Genomic DNA, 21,893 nt, shown 5'->3' on the forward strand with positions numbered 1-21,893 from the left:
TCCAAGCAGAGTTATGTGGCTTCCCAGCCCAAAGACTCTGCTGCACCACACTAAAGGGGCAGCTGCTGACCAGCTCATTAACCCGGATCTGCTTGGAAACTTACCCCTGCCATAGGCATCCTGACCAGCTAAGTCCCAGAGGGAGTCAACGAGAAGGTTTGGTTGAAACATCTGGAGGCATGGAAAGACATAGAACAGACCAAACTGTGATAAACTGTGAACTGAGTCTTGATGGGGACGCCCTGGGCTGGCAACCCTGTGCCTGGTGGCATTCGCATTAAGCTCCACCAAACAAAAACACAGAACTGAGCCACAGAGAGGGGCACATGTGGGAAAGCTGTGGCAAAACCCCAGACTTGGTGGCGACCCCAGGAAAGCAACACTGCGCCCACATATGTGCATACACCAAGGCTCCACCAAACAAAAAATGCAGAACTGAGCCATGGAGAGAGCCCATATGGGAAAGCTGTGGCAGAGCCCCAGACTCAGTAGGGACCCCAGGCAGGCAACTCTGTGCATGCACGCATGCACCAAGGCTCTGTCAGGCAGGGACACAGGCCAGTGCTGCAGCATGAAGGCAACATAGAGACTTTTTTGGAGGAGGAATGGAGACAAGACCCGAAGCTGCGCAGGGACTATGGGCATGCTCACTGGCTAGGCAACAGAGGAGCGTTGCTATACAAGCCTGAGGAGTGCTGGATGGTGTCGCAGGACAAGTGGGGGGGGGACCCAATTCAGTGTAGCTCACGGCAGAGAACTGCAACAGGCCCATGAGTGAGAGAACAGCAGCCTCAGAAACCAGCTAGATCTCCTCACAGCCAGCCAGCCAGAAAAAGATTTGAAACCCATGGAATTTTGAGCAGGGGCAGATCCAGAAAAAAGAAGACAGTGCCCAAAGGTTGTACTGGGGAAAAGCTCTTTCTTTAATCTGTTTCCTACCTTCTCTCCCTCTTATTCTTCTTTTTTAATTTTTCTGTTTGTTTTGTTTATCCTCCCTCTCGCACTAAATATATAACATATAACTGCTATATAAACCTGATACTATACACTTCCACTTTCTCACTTCATTCTGCATTCTTCCCTCCCTTTTTCAACATACAATGTAATATTACTGTCTCACATGGCCTTGACCCTACTTGCTACTATTATTATTCTATCATCTTCCCCCTCAAAAATCATCTTTCTTTCAGTTAGCCAATTCATCTGTTTTTCCTATAGTATAATAGTCTTAACCTCTTTATATGAATACTGACTCATTTGCTGCTGATAGTGTGATTGTAGGTGGGGAATATTTTTGAGGTATGGGTTTCTTGCCTGGGTTGTGTGTTTATGTTTTAACAGCATCTCCACAAAAGACCTCAAGACATGGTGGGCAGAGTGACTCTCAATCATCTAGCCAGAGGAAAGTTTCCACCAAGAGTAACAAAATACAACCAGACAGCTTAAACAGATGGTATAAAGGACATCCTAATAGCATCAAGTTAAGGAGATCAAAGAGACAGCACTACTGAATCCCCCAGTTCTGCTATACAGAATCTCATACCACGAAAGGAGGAAATCAAAGCAGGCAAATATAAGAAACAAAAACAAACAAGAAGAGACATCCAACATGGGGAGACACAAAAACAACCTCCCAATGAAAAGAAAAGAGGAACCCCAGAAAGAGTGCTAGATGAAACAGAGGTAAGCAAACTATCAAACACAGAATTCAAAAGAATGGTTAAAAGGAAGCTCAATGAACTTGACAAACTCAGAGAAAACTATAATGAACTCCAGGGGAACTACAAAGAACTCTAGGGAAGCTACAATGAATTTACTGAGAACTACACCAAGAAAATAAGGAGATAGAAACTATCTATAAGAACCAGGAAGAAATGAAGAATACAATTTCTGAAATGAAGAACACAGTAGAAGCAATCAAGAGCAGCCTGAACAAAGCATAAGATTGGATCAGTGAGGTAGAAGACATCATAGAAAAAAATTCCAAGACAATACAACAAAATGAAAAATGATTGAAAAAAAATTAAGAGGGTTTAAGAGAACTGCAGGACAACATGAAATGAAACAATATCCATATCATAAGGATACAAGAAGGTGAAGAAGAGGAGCATGGATTAGAAAACCTGATTGAAAAAAGAGTGACAGAAAATTTTCCTAACTTGATGAAAGAAAAAGTCATGCAAGGCCAGGAAGCATAGAGGGTCCCAATGAAGATGAACCCAAGGAGGCCCACTTCATGGCACATAATTAAAATGGCAACATCCAAAGACAAAGAGAATCCTAAAGGCAGCAAGAGAAAAACAGCAAATAACATACAAGTGAGCTCTGATAAGACTATCAACTCATCTCTCAACAGAAACACTACCAGGCAGAAGGGAGTGGCAAAAAATATTTCAAGCAATGAAAACAAAGGCCTAAAACCAAGATTACCCTACCCAGCAAGGCTCTCTTTCAAAATGGAAGGTGAAATAAGGAGTTTCTCACACAAAGGAAGACTAAAAGAATACATCTCCACCAAACCAGTGTTGCAAAAGATGCTAAAGGGAGTGCTTTAAGAAAAGAAGAAAAAGAGAGAAGGAGAGGAACACAGGTACAAAGGGAAATGAATAAGTACCTGTTAATAATAACCTTAAATGTAAATGTATTAAATTATCCAATCAAAAGACATAGGGTAGTGGGATGGATGTGAAAACATGACACACATATATGCTGTTTACAAGAGACACACCTCAAAAAAAAAAAAAAAGATTTGCACAGACTGAAAGTGAAGGAATAGAAAAAAGTATTCCAAGGCAATAGACATGAAAAAAAAGCTGGGGTAGGAATACTTATATCAGACAAAACAGATTTCACAGCAAAGGCCATAAAAAGAGAAAAAAAGGACATTTCATAATACTTAAGGGGAAAAGCCAACAACAAGATATAACTCTGGGAAACATATATGCAACCAACATAGGAGCACCCAAATATATAAGGAAAATCTTGGAAGACTACAAGAAGAATATCAACAGCAACACACTCATAGTAGAGGACTTTAACACCCATTGTCAACAATGGACAAAATCTTCAAAGCAAAGAAACACCAAGGTTATTGATGCATTGAATAACACTGTAAATCAAATGGACTTAGTTGATATATATAGAACTTTTTACCCCAAAGAAGCAAAATATACATTCTTTTCAAATGCATATGGGACATTTTCAAAGATAGACCACATGGTAGGACACAAAACAAGCATCAATAAATTCAAGAAAATTAAAATTATATCAAACATCTTCTCAGATCACAGTACCTTGAAACTATAAATCAACCTCAAGGAAAAACTCAAAGACATTCAAACTCATGGAGAATTAATAACATGATATTAAATAATGAATGGGTTAACAATGACAACAAGGAAGAAATCAAGAAGTTTCTTGAAACTAATGATAATGAGCACACAACAGCCCACAACCTATGGGACACAGCAAAAGCAGTCCTGAGAGGAAAGTTCACAGCAATACAGGTATACCTGAAAGTATAGAAGAATCTCAAATAAAAATATCTAACCCTACAGCTACAAGAACTAGAACAACAACAAACAAAGCCTAAAGCATGTAGAAGGAAGGAAATCATCAAGATCAGAGCAGAATTAAATCGCATAGAGACTAAACAAACAATTCAAAAGATCAACAAAAGTAAGAGCTGGTTCTATGAAGAGAAAAACAAAATTGACGAGCCTTTAACCAGGCTCATCAAGAAAGAAAGAGAGAGGGCCCAAATAAACCAAATAAGAAATGAAAGGGAGAAATCACAACCAATATCACAGAAATACAAAAAAATGTAAGAAACTACTACAAACAACTGTATGGCAAGACACTTGACAAGCTAGATGAAAAGGACAAATTTCTGAAACTTATAATCTTCCAAAACTGAATCAAGAAGAAGCAGAAAGCCTGAACAGGCTGATAACAACTAGTGAAATTGAAGCAGTAATCAAAAAACTCCTGGCACACAAAAGCCCTGGACTAGATGGCTTCACAGGAGAATTTTACAAAACATTCAGGGAAGAACTAACTCCTACCCTCCTCAAACTATTCCAAAAAATCCAGGAAGAGGGAAAGCTCCCAAATTATTTCTATGAAGCCAGTATTACCCTAAATTCAAAACCAGGTCAAGACCCAACAAGGAAAGAAAACTACAGGTCATTATCGCTGATGAACATAGATACTAAAATCCTCAACAAAATATTGGCAAACAGGATCCATCAACACATTAAAAAGTTGTTCATATACCACGATCGAGGGGGATTCATCCCAGGGATGCAAGGATGGTTTAATATTCGCAAATCAATAAACGTAATACACCACCTAAACAGAATGAAAGACATAAATCACATGATCATATTCATAGAGGCTGAAATAGCCTTTGACAAAGTAAGACACCCATTTATGATGAAAACACTCAGCAAAATGGGAATAGAGGGAACCTACCTCAACAGAATAAAGGCCATATATGAGAAACCTGAAGCCAACTTCATACTCACTGAACAAAAACTGAAAGCATTCCCCCTGAGATCAGGAACAAGACAAGGATGTCCACTATCTCCACTCCTATTCAACATAGACTTGGAAGTTCTAGCCACAGCAATCGGACAAGAAAGAGAATCAAAAGGCATCCAAATTGGAAAAGAGGAATTAAAACTGTCATTTGCAGATGACATGAGATTGTATACAGAAACCCTATAGACTCCACAAAAAACTCCTCGACCTAATAAGTGAATTTGGAAAAATAGCAGGGTACAAAGTCAATATTCAGAAACTGAAGGCATTTATGTACACCAACAACAAAATATCAGAGATACAAACTAGAAAAAAATCCCATTTACTATATCAACAACAAAATAAAGTACCTAGGAATAAACTCAACCAAAGAGATAAAAGACCTGTACTCAGAAAACTACATAACACTGAAGAAATTAAGGAAGATACAAATAATTGGAAGCGTATACCATGTTCATGGATGAGAAGAATCAACATCATTAAAATATCCATACTACCCAAAGCACTTTACAGATTCAATGCAATCCCTATTAAAATACCAGTAACTTATTTCACAGACCTAGAACAAATACTTCAAACATTGATATGGAACTGAAAGAGACCTCGAATAGCCACCGCAATCTTGAGGCAGAAGAACACAGCAGGAGGAATCACAATACTTGACACCAAACTATACTACTAAGCCACTGTAATCAAAACAGTCTGGTACTGTCATAAGAACAGACATATAGATCAATGGAACAGAATAGAGAGCCCAGAAATAAACCCAAGTCTATATGGTTAACTAATATTTGAAAATGGGGGAAGGGACATAAAATGGAGTGAGAAGAGCCTCTTCAACAAATGGTGCTGGAAGAAGTGGACAGGGACATACAAAAAAAATGCAACTAGACAACCAATTTACACCATACACCAGAATAATCTCAAGATGGATCAAAGCCTTAAATGTAAACCATGACACCATAAAAGTCCTAGAGGAAAACATAGGCAGGAAAATTTCAGATATCCCGCGTAGCAACATTTTCACTGTTATATCTCCTAAGGCAAGGGAGTTAAAGGAGAGAATAAACAAATGGGACTACATCAAACTAAAGAGTTTCTACTCAGCAAAAGAAAACATCAGCAAGATGAAAAGGGAACTAACCATATAGGAAAACATATTTGCCAATGACACCTCAGACAAGGAATTGATCTCCAAAACATATAAAGAACTTACAGATTTCAACACCAAGACAGACAGCCATTATAAAATGGGCAAAGGACCTGAATAAACACTTTTCCAAGGAGGATATACAAAGAGTCCGTAGGCATATGAAAGAATGCTCAACATCACTAGCCATTAGAGAGATGCAAGTAAAAACCACAATGAGATACCACTTCACACCAGTCAGAATGGCTATCAACAAATCAACAAACAAGTGCTGGTGAGGATGTAGAGAAATGGGAACCTTAGTACAGTGTTGGTAGGAAGGCAGACTGATGCAGCCACTGTTGTTCCAAAACAGTTTGGAATTTTCTCAAAAACTAAAAATGGTACTGTGTTTTGAACCAGCAATTCTACTACTAGGATTACACCCAAAGAATCCCGAAACCCCAATTCTAAAGAACTTATGCACCCCTATGTTCATAGCTGTGCTGTTTACAATAGCCAAGTCTGGAAACTGCCTAAATGCCCATCTGTAGATTAGTGAATTAAAAAACTGTGGTACATTTACATAATGGAATACTATGCAGCAGAAAGAATGAACTCCTGCCATTTGCGACAACATGGATGGAACTAGAGACAATTATGCTTGGCGACGTAAGCCAGGCAATGAAAGAAAAATACCATATGTTATCACCTGATACATGAGATTAATGAACAACACAAACAAATGAATAAAATTGAACAAGGAACAGAGTAACAGTTATCCGGTAGGAGGGGAGGGGGAGAGAAGGGGATTAAGTAGGGCAAGAGTTTAGTAAGGGAACTAGTATAAATAACCAATGGACATGGACAATGGGGTGGGGAATGACTGTGGGAGAAGGGGTGAGCTTTGTGGTGGGGGGAGCAATGGGGGAAAATGGGACAACTGTAATAGAGAAACAATAAAAATAAATGTAAAAAAAAGAAACCCTTTGAAGTCTTGCAAGAAAAAGACCTTTTTATCTTGGCTTAGCTAAACATTTTGCATTTGACATATTAAGCATTTCATAGGAGATATTTTGGGAAGCGTTGGCAGACACAGTTACGTTCCATATCCACTTCACAACTTACTAGTTGTGTGACCCAGCAAAACTTGAATCTGAAAATATCAGTTTCCTCATCTTTAAAATGGGGACAAAAACTACTACTAATAACTTGCATAGTAAATTATTATTTTATTTTTATTACAAAGTTTCTTCTTTGCAATTTGCTTGCTTTTATGTTTAATAATCAAACTCCATATTTTTGATAAAGTTATGATACACTAGTTTGAGCCTTTTGGGCTGAAATATTATTCCTTTTCTATGACACACTGTACACAAGCATCTGGCTGAAATGAGTCAAATATATGACTACTTTTTACTTAACTTTTCATAATGTAAGAAAACCTTTCTGGGCATAATCTCTTTTGTTTTCACATACACACTGTGAAAGTGGGAGGTTGAAATTGATGTTACTCCTTTTTTATTGATGAAGTAACTGGGCCTCTGAGAAGTTAAGCTAGTTAAAGGCCATAGAGCTTATGTCAAAGCCAATCCTTGAACATACATTTTCTGAGTTTCTTTCTATTTCACCTTTTAGGATAAAAATAAAATGTAGAATGTAATATGCTGGGTTGAGAGTAATACCCTAGGAAACTCTCTAACGGAAGGGATTGTACTCATAAAAAACACAAAAAACTCTCTTTTGTAAAATATACAGCTATACATTTATATGTGCTACATATGATATACACACAGATATATCACTATTGTAGAAAATAAAATATAGGATGCAGACCTATATTTTTGATTAATTGCTGTGGCTAGAATTCATTTGTGTTCTTTGAGAATGCAGTCACAGAACAAAGATTATTTGGGACCAAAGAGAATCCCATTGTGGTTTCAAAATCCTCCAGCAAGCCTCTTCCTGGGGGCACATTTAGCTTTTCTGTAGACTAAAACCACCAGTACAACGAAGTATTTATTCACTGTTAATTTTACAGTAACTGTGACGATCATTGTACAGATTGCTCCGGCCAATGATTTCAGCCCTGTGTTTAAAGCTGCACACTATTCATTCTCTGTTCCGGAAACATCAGGAGGTAAGAGATCCCCTACTTCCATGGTGCTCAAGCACAAGCAAACTTCTACCAAATCTCAAATGAGTGACCAATGGAAAGAGAACAAAACACAAGCAGGTGAGGGAGTTTTATAGGGCTCTAGACCTTCAGAAAATCTGTCATTGGCCATGACCTCAGTTACACCCAAAGCTCCCTTGCAATTTGGTGTCATTTTTCAGATTTTTGTAATGGACAAATAGACATGATAATAATTTTATTCCATTCTCTTCTCTCTTACCTATGAATTAGGTCCAATGTAAAGATGGAAGGGACAATGTGGCCATGGTCCATGCAGTTTATATCCTGGGAACATCTGAGGTCAGATTTCAGGTCCAGAGTAAAAATCTTGGTCGGGATCCTTTCTGAGCCATGAGTTAGAAATGAATTAGGATATACTTACTAGCATAATTAGGTTTGAAGGGACAGCAAAGATGATGCCTGTATCTTTTGTCATCCAAGGGAGGAAAATATCCCTTCCTCAGCACCTCTGGTCCCCCATGCTTAGCTTGAATACTTCAAGTTGTGTGCTGAAGTCAAACTATACCTGCTCACAGGAGCCAATTACTAAATTTTTAGGAATTTTATAACCTGATTATTACTATCTCTAAAAATGAAATTATGTAAACTTAGTTAATAAATTATTTTTAAAACAAAATCAGTAAATACTCAGAAAACTCAGCACTTCTTAATTATGTTTCTACATTTCACTATTATCTATACCCTTGAGGTTATTTACATTTATTTGATCTGCATGGTGAAATTCTGTATATATAATAGTTTGTTACTGTACTCTTCCCAACTTAGTATTATTATGTTGATAGCTAAAAATTGGTAATTGTAGGAGTTTTTACACCATGGAAAAAGGCAAATACTTCATACAAGGGATTGATTTATTATTTTTTATTATTATTACAAAAATTGAGGAAATATTCTTCTAGAAATCAAAAACTATTATCCAATTCAACAAAGAAGTTATTTGCATGATTGATAAACTAGTGAAGTCTGACATTATCTCACTTTCACCTTATTCTTTAACGTAAGGAAAGCATTAATTAACATTAATGTTGGAATTATCACTTGTTAATTGCAATCATACTATGCATACGAATAAGGGAGTTAGGCAAAAATCAAAGCATTCTGTGAGAATTGGTTGTCTATATGAAAATTCACAAAAAGAATATTGTGTACTTTATTATTATTTGTAAATTTAATGTTATATATTTCTTATATTAGTAAAATTTATAATAAGCTTGTATGTTTATGTGGACATATATTTATATGCACATATATTCTTTTTTTTCCCCAGTGAGTTGGTTGTTAATCATTTGCCAGAACATCACCAGGTAGAACCCACTACTTCAAACCATCTTATTTCCTTGGTAGACAACTACATTAATTAGAGAGTTGTTCTGAGGAGAGACTATAAAGTAAAAAAAAAAAAATGTAGTTTTGGGTTTTAGTTTTTTGTTGCCTCACCATGCAGTTTTGGACAAATCCTTAAAACTCTGTGAAATAAATTCACACCTATTGTCCTAGTTCTGGAACATAACACAATTGAATCCTATAGTTTATGACAAGATATTTCCAAAAAAATTTATATAAACAATTACTGTAAACAGTACTCTGCTCCTTCTGCATGGAATTTTGTTGTCATTTCAGAAATATTCAACATTGCTTTCTGAATAATATTCTCTTGACAGCTCCTCATTACCTTAAGTTCTTTTCCCTTTTTGTATTCTCCCAGTTCTGTGTTAGACTTCTCACTCTAGGGAGTTTTATTAAAAGAGCTTTATGAGCCCTGGCTGCTGTGGCTCAGTGGATTGAGCGTTGGCCTGTGAACCAAGTGTTGCTGGTTCGATTCCCAGTCAGGCACATGACTAGATTGCATGTCAGGTCCCCAGTTGGGGGTGCAAGTGAGAGGCAACTGCACAGTGATGTTTCTCTCCTTCTCTTTCTCCTTTCCCCTCTTTCTAAAAATAAATAAATAAGAAACAAACAAATAAATAAATATTTTTAAAGAGCTTTATGGTAAGTCTTTATGCAGAAGTTAAATAGTTCACAAAATTTTAAATTATCTCCTAGTTGATAAATTGTAAATATGGAGCCAAGGGTCTGAGCATTGGTTCCAAGGGTTCCTGAGAGAAAAGACCTACAGCCTTCATCAGATTATTGAAGAGTTTCCATGAACCTCCATATTTCACAACAACCAGTCTAGATTTTAAAATGGAGACTGGTATTTTTAATAGACTTTATTTTTTAAGAGTGTTTTAGGTTTACAACAAAATTGAGAGGAAGGTACAGAGATTTCCCATATATCTCTCTGCCCCCACACATGCATAGCCTACCCCATTATCAACATCCTCCACCAGTGTGTACAATTGTTAAAACTGATGCACCTACATCGGCATATCATTATCACCCAAAGTTCAGAGTTTACATTAAGGTTCACTCTTGATGTCATACATACTATGGCTTTGGAAAAATATATAATGGCATGTATCTCCTATATGGCACCATATAGAATAGTTATACTGCCCCCCAAATCTATGCTTTACCTATTCATCCTCCTGTCCTCCCTAATTCCTGGAAACCCCAGATCTTTTCACTATCTCTATGGTTTTGCCTTTTTAGACTGGCACTTTTAAAAAATAGTGTTTTATTGGAATCAAGTGCTTTATGTCAGCTTCTTTTCCAACTATTCAAAGTTGTCCTGAATTGTAATTTTATGTTTTGAAGGTAGAACTCTAAATGTGTTGAACAATTCTATGTTTTCTTAAGCATACTTTTATATCTTCTTGATGGCTTATGTGAAAGGTAGAGAATTTTTCAATTACAGCTCTGTTGACTTGGAGGAACTCAAAAGATTAACCTCTTTATTTTACTACAAGAAAATTGGGGCTGGAGAAAAATTGGGTCACACAACTAGTAAATGACAGAAATGATAGGTAAATGCAGACTTCCAAATTCCTGGTCCACTTATCTGTTTAGTGTTCCTGGATGCTTTTCTTGGATCAATTTTGATCATTTTTGAGATCACCAGTAGTCTGAAAACAAGTTTAGAGAATTCATATGAAGAAGATAAGAGGATCAATTTTGGGGTGTGTGTGTGTGTGTGTCTCTGTGTGTGTGTGTGTGTACTATTCTCCAAATGGCTTGGATACTGACATAATGTAGCAGAGAGAAAGAAGACATCTAGGTCTTCATAAAGGATCAGCATGATACAGTAGAAAACCCATGAGCACTGGAATCAAATAGAACTGGATTCAAATTCTGTCTCTGCCACTGTCAGTCAAATGACCTTAAATAGGTCATAAAACCTCCATTTACTTTTGAGTTCTCATCTATAGAAAAGAGATTATAATAACAATGTTATATAGATAAGAATTAACTAATAATTATATGCATGTAAACTATATGACACATACTAACAAAAGCCACAACAGTACTGACAACAACAACAACCACTAACATTTATTGAGTGCCTACAATGTGCCAGAACTTTTCCTTGCCATTTTTTAAAAACCATTCCTTGATCTTCCCTATCAGAGTACATAAGATGAATAAAATTAAGGGAGGGTTGGTGTTTTGAGGTGATACCCATCAGAGCAGACAAAAATCTTCTTCACAACTCAGTGACAATTTGCTTTAAAGACAGGAATTAAATTTAAAACTATACTGAAAACAAATTCTCTTCAGAATATCAAACATTGAGCTTATAGACCTTGAGGGGATTAGAAAATACATTAATAAGGAAGTTTTTTTTCATGCTGTGTTGATTAGCAAAGAGTGTTTCAGTGTGCCTTGCGGACTATATGAGGATTTTAAAAAATTCTAACAAAATTATAGGAATTTATAATCTTTAAAGTAAAAAAAAAAGATTGTATATGATGGGTAAATAAATCTCTCATTGACAAATAGTGTCTGAAGGGAGGTAGACATAAGAAAAAACTTTTATCAGAAATTTTGTAGAATAAAACTCATGAAAATTAAAGTATACTGGGTTACAAGTCACAAGGGAAACCATATTTCATTTCCAAATTTTTTGATAAGAATGTCTGGCAGAGTTACAGAGTTTTATAATTACTCTATTTTAAACTTGAGCTAAAGATGCTCAAGATAGCATTTAGTTTTATTAAAAGGTTAATTTTACATCTACAGAAGAATAAGCTTTCCATTATACTTAACCAGATGTTAAAGGTAAAAATGACACAATCTTTGTCCAGGACTGTATGATAGAGATGGCAGTTTTACCCTTGGTCTGTTATATGTGGTTGTCAATCAGTTGTAACACTTCTCTCTTAATGACGCTTTTACACAAGCAAAAATTTGTACTCTTCATACTCTAGATTTGCCATAATAAATCATTATTTTTCCCCAGAATGTGTTTTCTCTGTTCTCAGTATTTTGAGTTGTGTTCATTGCCTGCTTAGTGACGTTATCAGAGACCAATGAACCTTCATGAAAGAAAGATGCAACCTAAAAGAAATCCTGTGAGGTTGAAGGTGGTGGTGTCCCCATTAAACAGTCTCTTTACTATAATTTTTCAGTTTTGATTATCAGCAACCAAATTGTCCTACGCACATGTTGTTGAGACTAGTCATTGTGTGGTGGTATTTACTATATAGCAGAGGTATGGTATCTACCGTGGAGTTTGTAATCCAGTCAGAAATGATTGAGGGGTAAGCCTGTTATATCTGTTATCTATTACTATAAGTATGCTGCATAAACCCCCCTCTAAATTAGAGTAATACAACAATAAATATTTATTTAGCCCATTAGTCTGAGAATTGGTTGAACTGTGTCTCTGGTTTTGACTGGGATTGCTCAAAATTGAGGAAATGGACTGGCTTTTTGCTAGTGTACCTTGGCGTCAGCAGAGGTGACTGATGAGTTGACTCCTTTTTTGTCCTCTAACAGGCAGGTCTGAGCATGTTCTCAGGGCAGAGACGGAGGCAGAGGGGCAGGCAGGAGTAAGGCAAACTTAACCACAGGAACACTTCTCAGGCCTCTGCTTGTCAGGTTTGCAAATATCCCATTGGCCAAAACATGTCACACAGGAGGACATAGACGATGATGGTGGGAAGGATAAAGAATATGAGCCTATTAATTCAATCAATCTACCACACCCATATTTCTTCTTAAAGATTATTTGGAGGAACTATGCACTAAAGTCACAGCAAATTAACTTTTTAAAATGTGGGCTGTAGATTCAGCATATACAGATTTAATTCCTGACTCTAACAATGGCAAGTTACTTAAGACAACTGGATTGCATTTTCCTTATCTGTAAAATGGGGACAGTAATAGTACATATATCATAAGGCTGTTGAGAATATCAATGAGATACTGTGTATAAATAATTCTGATATAATATTTATCAATATTATATATCAGACACTATTCTAAATACTTCATATATTTATCTTAACTTATCTAATCATCACAACAATTCTTTATGATAGCTACTGTTATGATTCCTTGTTTTCAGGTAAAATAGATGAGGGCCAGAGAGGTTATAGAATTTTTCAATGAGTTACATCTAGTAAGTGGCAAAGCTGAGGTTTGAAACCTAGGCAGTCTAGTTCTAGAGTCTGTACTGTGAACCATTATCTGATGCTAATGTTAGCATCATGCCTGGTATAAAATAAGCATGCCATAGATGTAATTATTAATAGTATGAAATTATTGTTAACTCATATCATTTGATGTGTGTCATGTGTTTTAAAGTGGAAGAGGACTGTCAATTCACCTTCCATCATGTGGAGTTGGGCTTTTCAAACACATTCATTGTCCAAAAGGATTCAGATTGACCCTTTGAGAAACTATGATACCATTTGGGAGGCAAAGATATGTTAAGTTTTTAAAAGTAGTGTCTCTTCATGACAAGAATGAAACTTAATAAATGTTATTGACAGCTTTCTACAAAGTTGGAAGAGTGACTGCCATTGATGAAGACCACTCAACAAGCTGTGTTATGTATAGAATTACCAGTGGAGACATTCAAGTTATACAAAGATTCTGGATTCATCCTCTCTCTGGAATGATTGAACTCACCACACAGCCAGACTATGAGACAGTGAAGCAATATAACCTCACAGTGGAAGGTGTGGACTGTAACAGATTTCACCCTCATACAGCAATGACCAGGGTAAGTAGATGGCTTCAGGCTTTGATGTATAAAATATTCTCTAGTAAGTTTTAACTTATTAAAATTGAAATGGCCGAACAATAACAATGAAAAATGGTCAACCAATAACAGTAATTCTCATGAAATTTAAAAAATCCTAGTAATTATAAATGTGTATCTAGCACATGATAAAATGTTCTTGGCACATTTTATATGTTGATGTAGTTAATCTTCACATTAAGTCCTTGTGGAAGGCAATAGTATTATAATTTCCACCTACATGCGAGAAAATTCAGAAACAGAGTTTAAGAAAATTACCTGAAGTTACTCAGGGTTTCTAGAACTGAACTCAAACCCAGGCTGCTTCTCATTGGGAGGTAACATTTACAACAAAGGTAGTTAAATAAAGTGTGTTATTTTGGCATCACAGTGGGGGAGAGTATGTGTAGGCCTTAATTTATTTTAGAAACATCAAATAACTCTTGAAATATATCAAGAGTGAATACTGCTGTGTTGATAATATGGCATGTATTAAGACTATTGGGTTTTGTCATTGGAGAAGAGACAGAAATAGGATTGATGAATTTTAAGATTCCCCACCTGGCTTGATGATTCTCCATGCATTCCTATTACTGCACAGAGCCCCGTGGCTTGCTGCTTATGTGGTAATTAGGCTTCTTGAGTGTGCCATTGTGAGGAAAATATCAGGCCCATTCATTTCAGCGGTTAGAATGAATTCCACAGAAGCTGAACTACAGTTATGTAGACAAGATTTTGTGGCTTGTCTCAGGAAAATACCTTTGAGAGTGATCTCCATACTTAGGTATCTGTGGCAGTTTTTCTTGTTAGTATTTATGAACTACCAAAATAGTATAGGATAATACCACTTGCAATTATCATTCTTTTACTACAAATGAGAAGAAGAGAAAGCAAATTTAAAAAGCACCTTCAAGTGACTCTGTCCTTATACAAAGAATTTATATTTTGACTAAAAACAGAGAAGAAGCTTTATTCCTTCTTTTTAAAATTATGTTTCATTGATTATGCTATTAGTTGTCCCAGTTTTTTCCCCATTCTTCCACTTCCATTCAGCAACTCCACTCCCTCAGGCAATCTCTCCACCATTGTTCATATCCATGGGTCATAGGAATTCTACTTCTTATACTGTAGCTTACATCCCCATGGCTATTCTGTAACTACTTATTTATACTTCTTAATCCCCTCACTTCTTCACCCATTCCCACACACCTCCCTCTCATCTGGAAACCATTAGAATGCTCTCCATAACCATGATTTGGTCTTTTTTCTTGTTTTTTTAGTTTCTTTTATAGACTAAATTGTTGATAGATATGTATTTATTGAAATTTTATTGTTCATAGTTTTGGTCTTCTTTTTTTTTAAATAAGTCCCTTTAACATTTCATATAATAATGGTTTGGTGATAATGAACTCCTTTAGGTTTTGTTTTGTTTTGTTATTTTGGTCTGGGAAGCTCTTTATCTGCCCTTTGATTCTAAATGATATGTTTGCTGGGTGAGCAGTCTTGGCTGTAGGTCCCTGCTTTTCATTACTTTAAATATTTCTTGCCAATTCCTTCTAGCCTGCAAAATTTCTTTTGAGAAATCAGCTGACAGTCTTATGGGAAATCCCTTGTAAGTAACTAACTGCTTTTCTCTTGCTGCTTTTTAAGATCTCTCTTTATCTTTAACCTTTGGCCTTTTTAATCATGATGTGTCTTGGAGTGGGCCTCTTTACATCCATCTTGTGTGGGACTCTCTGTGCTTCCTGGACCTGCATGTCTATTTCCTTCTCCAAGTTAGGGAAGTTTTCTTTTATTATGTTTTCAAAAAGTTTCCAATTTCTTGCTTTTTCTCTTCATCTGGTACTCCTATGATGTGAATGTTGGAACACTTGAAATTGTCCCAGTCTCCTTACACCATCCTTTTTTTTTTGGATTCTTTTTTCTTGTTGTTCTGATAGATTTTTTTTTTTTTTTTTTTTTTTTTTGCCTCCTTTTGTTCCAAACCATTTATTTGATTCTCAGGTTCATCTACTTTACTGTTGTTTCCCTGTAAATTATTCTTTATTTTAGTTAGTGTATCCTTTATTTCTGACCAGATCTTTTTTATGTTGTTGTGGTCCTCACTGAGTTCCTTGAGTATCCTTACAACCAGTGTTTTGAACTCTGCCTCTGATAGATTGCTTATCTCCATTTTGTTCAGTTCTTTTTCTGGAGTTTTAGTTGTTCTTTCTTTTGGGTTGTGTTCCTTTGTCAATCATTTAGGCAGCCTCCCTGTGTTTGTTTCAATGTATTAGGTAGAGGTGGTATGACTTTCTCTCTTGGTAGTGTTGTCTAATGTAGTATGTGTCCTGTAAAGCCCAGTGGCACAGTCTACTCTATCACCCATGTTGGATACTTGAGGTGTGCCCTTTGTGTGGGCTGAGTACACCCTTCTCTTGTAGTTGAGCCTTGATTGCTGTTGGCAGGTCAATGGGAGGGATTTATCCAGGTCAATTAGCTGCAAGAACAGGCTATGACTACTGACTACCAAACTCTGCCCTCCACTGAGGATCAGCTGTAAAGGGGCAAGATAGTGTGCTCTGACATGGTCTATATCTGTCCACTGGGGCCACAGGCTTTGGGGTTTTCCATGTGGTGCAAGCCAAGGTTAACTCCCGCCTGTGTTCTGCCTGGGGCTACCCTGCCTGAGTTATAAAGCAATCTGAGATGGCTGCTACTTGTGCCTGGCTTAGAGGTTCCCAGATGAAGCCAAGCTGTTAACCTAGGCTGGATGATGCTAGTGCCAGACCTGGAGCCACTTAGAAAAATGTATGGAGGGTGGGGACTCACTGAGGCCAGCTGTTGCTTGTTTGAGAGGATTCATGAAGTTGTGAAGCATGACCCAAGACCAGCCATTTGTATAGAAAAGCCACTGTTAACAGCTTGCATGGACTCATAAATTACGGGTGGTGTGGTGTGGTGTGTGTGTGTGTGTGTGTGTGTGTGTGTGTGTGTAGTTTTAGGGGATCTCCAGGGCAGGGAAAATAATGTTAGCCAGGTTGATTGATTTTCAGATATGGCACCCACATGCCCGCTCTGTGGCTCTGTTGGGGGAGTGTTCAGAAAAGGGACAATGGCCTCTGTTGCTGTTTTTTCTGGGAGAAAGCTGTTCCCCAGCTCTTGCCTTGATGCCAGACACTTCAGTTCCTCCTCATATGCTATTGGTGCCTTTCAAGCAGCTGCTCTGGTGCTGGAGCTATAAGGAAGTGAGTCTGAGTAAGTCTATGTGCGGTTTTTTTAGGAGGAACTGCTTGGAACTCCAGAGGTTCTTACAGAGACTCAATCCCTGCTGGTTTTTGCAGCCAGAAATTATGGGGACTTATCTTCCTGGCACTGGAACCATGCGCTAGGGCACCTAGTGTGGGGCTGGAGCACCTAGTGTGGAGATAGGACCTCTGAATCCCAAGATATCTCTCCTGGATTTTTATCCACCACACATGGATGTGAGACCAGCCCATTCTGTTTCTTCACTCCTCCTACCAGTGTGGTTGAATATGGTTTCTTTATTTTGAAGTTGTGGGAATTCCACTCAACTCAATTTCTAACAGTTCTGAGTGATGGTTGTTCCATGGTTTGGTTGTAATTTTGATGTGGTTGTGATAAGGGGTGAGCTGTGCTTTCTTATGCCACCATTTTGACAGGCAGTCCCCTTCTTTTTTATAATTAAGTTTTATGAAAAATTGAGGTACAATTAACATATAACATTATATTAGTTTTAGTTGTACAACATAATGATTTGGTATTTGTATAAATGCGAAATGATCACCACATTAAGTCTGGTTAACACTTGTCACCTTACATAGTTACAAAATTCCCTTTCTTTTAACAAATATTTATCGAACGTTTATTCTCTGCATAACATCCTGGGTTACAAGAAAGTGTAATACATCATATGTCTTTAGGGACCTTCAAAATTTAGACATAGGAAAGTTAAACTGTAGCAAGTAAATTGATGATACAGATTAATGTGACTTTTTAAAAGTATATTTTATTGATTATGTTGTTACAGTAGTCTCAATTTATCCCCTTGGTTCCCCTCTGCCCAGTACACCCCTTCCCTCCAGCAATCCCACCCCCCCTTAGTTCATGTCCACGGGTCATGCATATAAGTTCTTTGGCTTCACCATTTCCTATGCTATTCTTAACTTCTCCCTGTCTATTTTGTATGAAACAATTATGCTTCTTAATCACTGCACCATTTCCTCATTTCTCCCGCTTCCCCCTCCCAGTCGATAACCCTCAAAATGATTCCCATACCTATGATTCTGTACTTATTCTGGTTTGCTCAGTTGGATTTGTTTTTATTTTTTATTCAGTTGTTGATAGTTGTGAGTTTGTTGTCATTTTAATGTTTATAATTTTGATATTTTTCTTAAGTAAGTCCCTTTGACATTTCATATAATCATAGCTTGGCGATGATGAACTCCTTTAGATTTAACTTGCCTGGAAAGCACTTTATCTGCCCTTCCATTACAAATGATAGCTTTGCTGGATAAAGTAATCTTGGTTTTAAGTTCTTGCTTTTCATCACCTTGAATACTTCTTGCCAGTCCCTTCTTTTTAAAAAAAAATTAAATATAATTTCAGTTAAAAAGGATTTTTCAGCTGTTTTAGACTTAAATAGGCATACTGGTTTCAAAACTGAAGTTAGTTTTCTTCAATCACGTCATTTTTCTGTACAGCTTATCTTCTTAAAAAATAATTAATTAATTAAATTTGGGGGACCTCTGCTCTGTAACAATTCCCCCTCTCAGACTTAATACCCTTTATAATCTTATAAAGGACAATGGAAGAAGGTCTCATGCTCCCCTAGCTGCTTAATGTTGGACATGGTCATCATCCTACCTACACTTGGGTCCCATATTCCCTAATAAAAGAGGGGGTGTGGAGGGGAGGGTGGCCTTCCCACATGGGGAAGGATCTTGCAGACTTCAGGTCAGTTGGCTGTCCCTGGACAACGGTATGCTTGGTTTAACAGGCTGACATCCTTGTTGTATTCTGGGGGCAACAGATTTGGCAATAGGGTTAAAAGGCATCATTCAATCCATAACCACTAGATGACAAAAGTCAGGGATTAATTCTTCAATGTCCCAAATTTAGGGAAAAAAAGGTTTCTTTGGAGGAAGGTGTGCAAGGCATGTTGCACCTGTTCAAAACTCTTTTGCCTACTATACTTAATTTGGGCTGAGGGGAATATTTTAGGTTTCCTCCTGCTCAGACTTCTGGGCCCTTTCTGTCCAAGCCATTAGGATAGAAAAGAGAAACCAGTTTTAAAGTGAAGTCCACAGACCACCCCATACTTCATCAACCCAAACAGACCATTGAGTCTCAGGAGGCAGCGATGCAGACAAGCACAAGTGAGGCCTATTTGTACAATCACTCAGGTAATGAGATCATAGGCTAATGCCCTATGAAAACAGAACACACATGTTAATTGATGTAACATAACCCACAAACCAGTCTCTAAATCTGCAAGACTGTCTTATTGGAAAGACATCCAGTTGCAAGGCATTTGACATTCTTCTTGCCTGTAAATTAAGCATCTTTGATAATGTCACAGATCTAGTTTAACTTTCAAACGAAAACAAACTTTAAATGAAAATTAACTTTAAAGATAGTTAGCTGCACTACTTTATAGTCTACAACTGAGCGTTGTGATTTTCCTTGAATCGCGATTTTTCTCCTTAAGATTACCCTCCTAGTCATTAAAGGGACAGCATTAAGTCCAGTTTTAGTTTATCCTGTTGATTTGCATAAACACAACAAGAGCAGCAAATGATCATATATGATCTTTACGTCTGCTTTACTGGAACTTACACAAGGAATCTTTATGGTGACTTTCAGTCTGCCCTTAAGGACACAGAAGTTGAGGGACATACCTGCCATTCAGTCTTGTCTGTAAACACCTGTCTTTTCCAAGTTTTTTGGGTTTTCCATTGTGCCTTAAGGTGACTTTTAGCTATCTTTCAGGAAAGCAACCTTCATTCCATCCCTGGAAAGATTGCCATGGACTGCACAACCATCCAAGGTACCAGGCCTTTTTTCTCGTGGGCTTTTATTACTTTCACAAGTCAATCCCAGTTCCTCAGGGCTTTTTGGTAACAACCAGAGCCCAGCATGTCTACTTTAGGCATGACATTCCAGTCAAGTCTTGGTCAACAAAACCCTCTATTAACAACTGGTCTTATTAGTTTTATGCAAAGAACCTTATGTCATTACTTCTTCAGAATGCCAAATTTTGGAGGCATCAGGTAGGGAGAAAAATATACAGTGTGAAGGAAAATCCTTGTCCTTCAAATATTCACTAAAATTGCATTTTTATACTTTACATTTTCTTTTGTTCACTTTTCTACATGTGAGGATTTTTTAGGGGGTGGAGGGGCTATTTGCTGGCTCATTTATTAATTTATTTTGCTTTCATTATTTTTTCCCCCACTAAAAGTTTTTGTTTGTTTGTTTTTCTATTACAGCTGTCCCACTTTTTTCCCTTGCTGCCTCACACCCAGCCCACCCCTTCTCCCATGGTCAGTCCCCACCCAGTTGTCCATGTCCATGAGTCATTTATACATGTTCTTTGACTAGACCTTTCCCCTTCTTACCCCACTTCTTTCCCATCCCCCTTGTCACTGTTAGTCTACTCCTTGTTTACATGCCTCTTGTTCAATTTTGCTCATTTGTTTGTGTTGTTCATTAGTCTCCTGTATTAGGTGATATCATGTGGTATTTTTCTTTCATTGCCTGGTGTATTTACTAAGCATAATTCTCTGGTTTCATCCATGTTATTGCAAATGGTAGAAGTTCCTTATTTCTTTCTGCTACATAGTGTAAATGTACCACAGTTTTTTAATCCGCTCATCTACAGATAGGCACTTAGCTTGTTTTTAGCACTTGGCTATTGTAAATAGTGCTGCTATGAACACAGGGATGCATGGATTCTTTTTTTTAAAGTATATTTTATTGATTATGTTGTTACAAAAGTTCCAATTTATTTCCCCTTGGCTGCCTTCTGTCCAAAACTCCTCTTCCACCAGCAATACCACCCCCCTTAGTTCAAGTCTATGGGTCATGCAAATAACTTCCTAGGCTTCACCCCCTCCTATATTATTAATTAATTAATTAATTAAATTTTATAACAATAAAAATAACAATTTCCCCCTCTAAGACTTAAGATCCTTTATAATCTTATAAAGGACAATGGGTGAAACTCTCGTGCTCCTCTAGCTGCTTCAAGCTGGACATGGTCATTGTCCTACCTACTCTTGGGTCCAGAAATCCCTAATAAGACTAGGGGTGTAGTGGGGAGGGTGGCCTTCCCACATGGGGAAGGATCTTGCAGACTCCAGGTCAGTTGGCTGTCCCCAGACAATGGCGTGCTTGGTTTAACAGGCTGGCATGCTTGTTGTATTAGACAATCACTCAGGTAATGAGATCATAGGATTATGCCCTCTGGATCAATTTTGCTAATTTGTTCATTAGTCTCTTGTATTAGGTGATATCATATGGCATTTTTCTTTCATTGCCTGGCTTATTTCACTATGCATAATTCTCTCTAGTTTCATCCATGTTGCAAATGGTGGAAGTTTCTTCTTTCTTCCTGCTACATAGTACTCCATTTTGTAGTGTACCACAGTTTTTTTGATCCACTCATCTACAGATGGGCACTTAGGTTGTTTCCAGCAGTTGGTTATTATAAATAGTGCTGCTATGAACATAGGAGTGTATAGGTTCTTTTGAATTGGTGTTTCAGGATTCTTTGGATATAATCTTAGCAATGGAATTGCTGGTTCAAACAGCAATTCCATTTTTAGTTTTTTTGAGGAAATTTCATATTATTTTCCATAGTGGTTGCACCAGTCTGCATTCCCACCAGCAGTGCC

General features: G+C 37.3%; 1 protein-coding gene across 1 annotated transcript in view; it reads left to right on the forward strand.

The window, feature by feature from the left end:
* The window catches only part of LOC150004748 (cadherin-related family member 3-like), a 126,035-nt gene that overhangs the window by 77,449 nt on the left and 26,693 nt on the right, over positions 1-21,893 (forward strand). Inside the window, exons 11-12 of the mRNA XM_090284924.1 lie at positions 7,713-7,811; positions 13,745-13,977. Coding sequence (XP_090141050.1) covers positions 7,713-7,811; positions 13,745-13,977 — 332 coding nt within the window. The remainder of the gene's footprint in view (positions 1-7,712; positions 7,812-13,744; positions 13,978-21,893) is intronic.

The sequence above is a fragment of the Furipterus horrens genome, unplaced genomic scaffold, assembly GCF_987537825.1.
Source record: "Furipterus horrens unplaced genomic scaffold, mFurHor1.1.pri manual_scaffold_7, whole genome shotgun sequence".
Lineage (NCBI taxonomy): Eukaryota > Metazoa > Chordata > Mammalia > Chiroptera > Furipteridae > Furipterus > Furipterus horrens.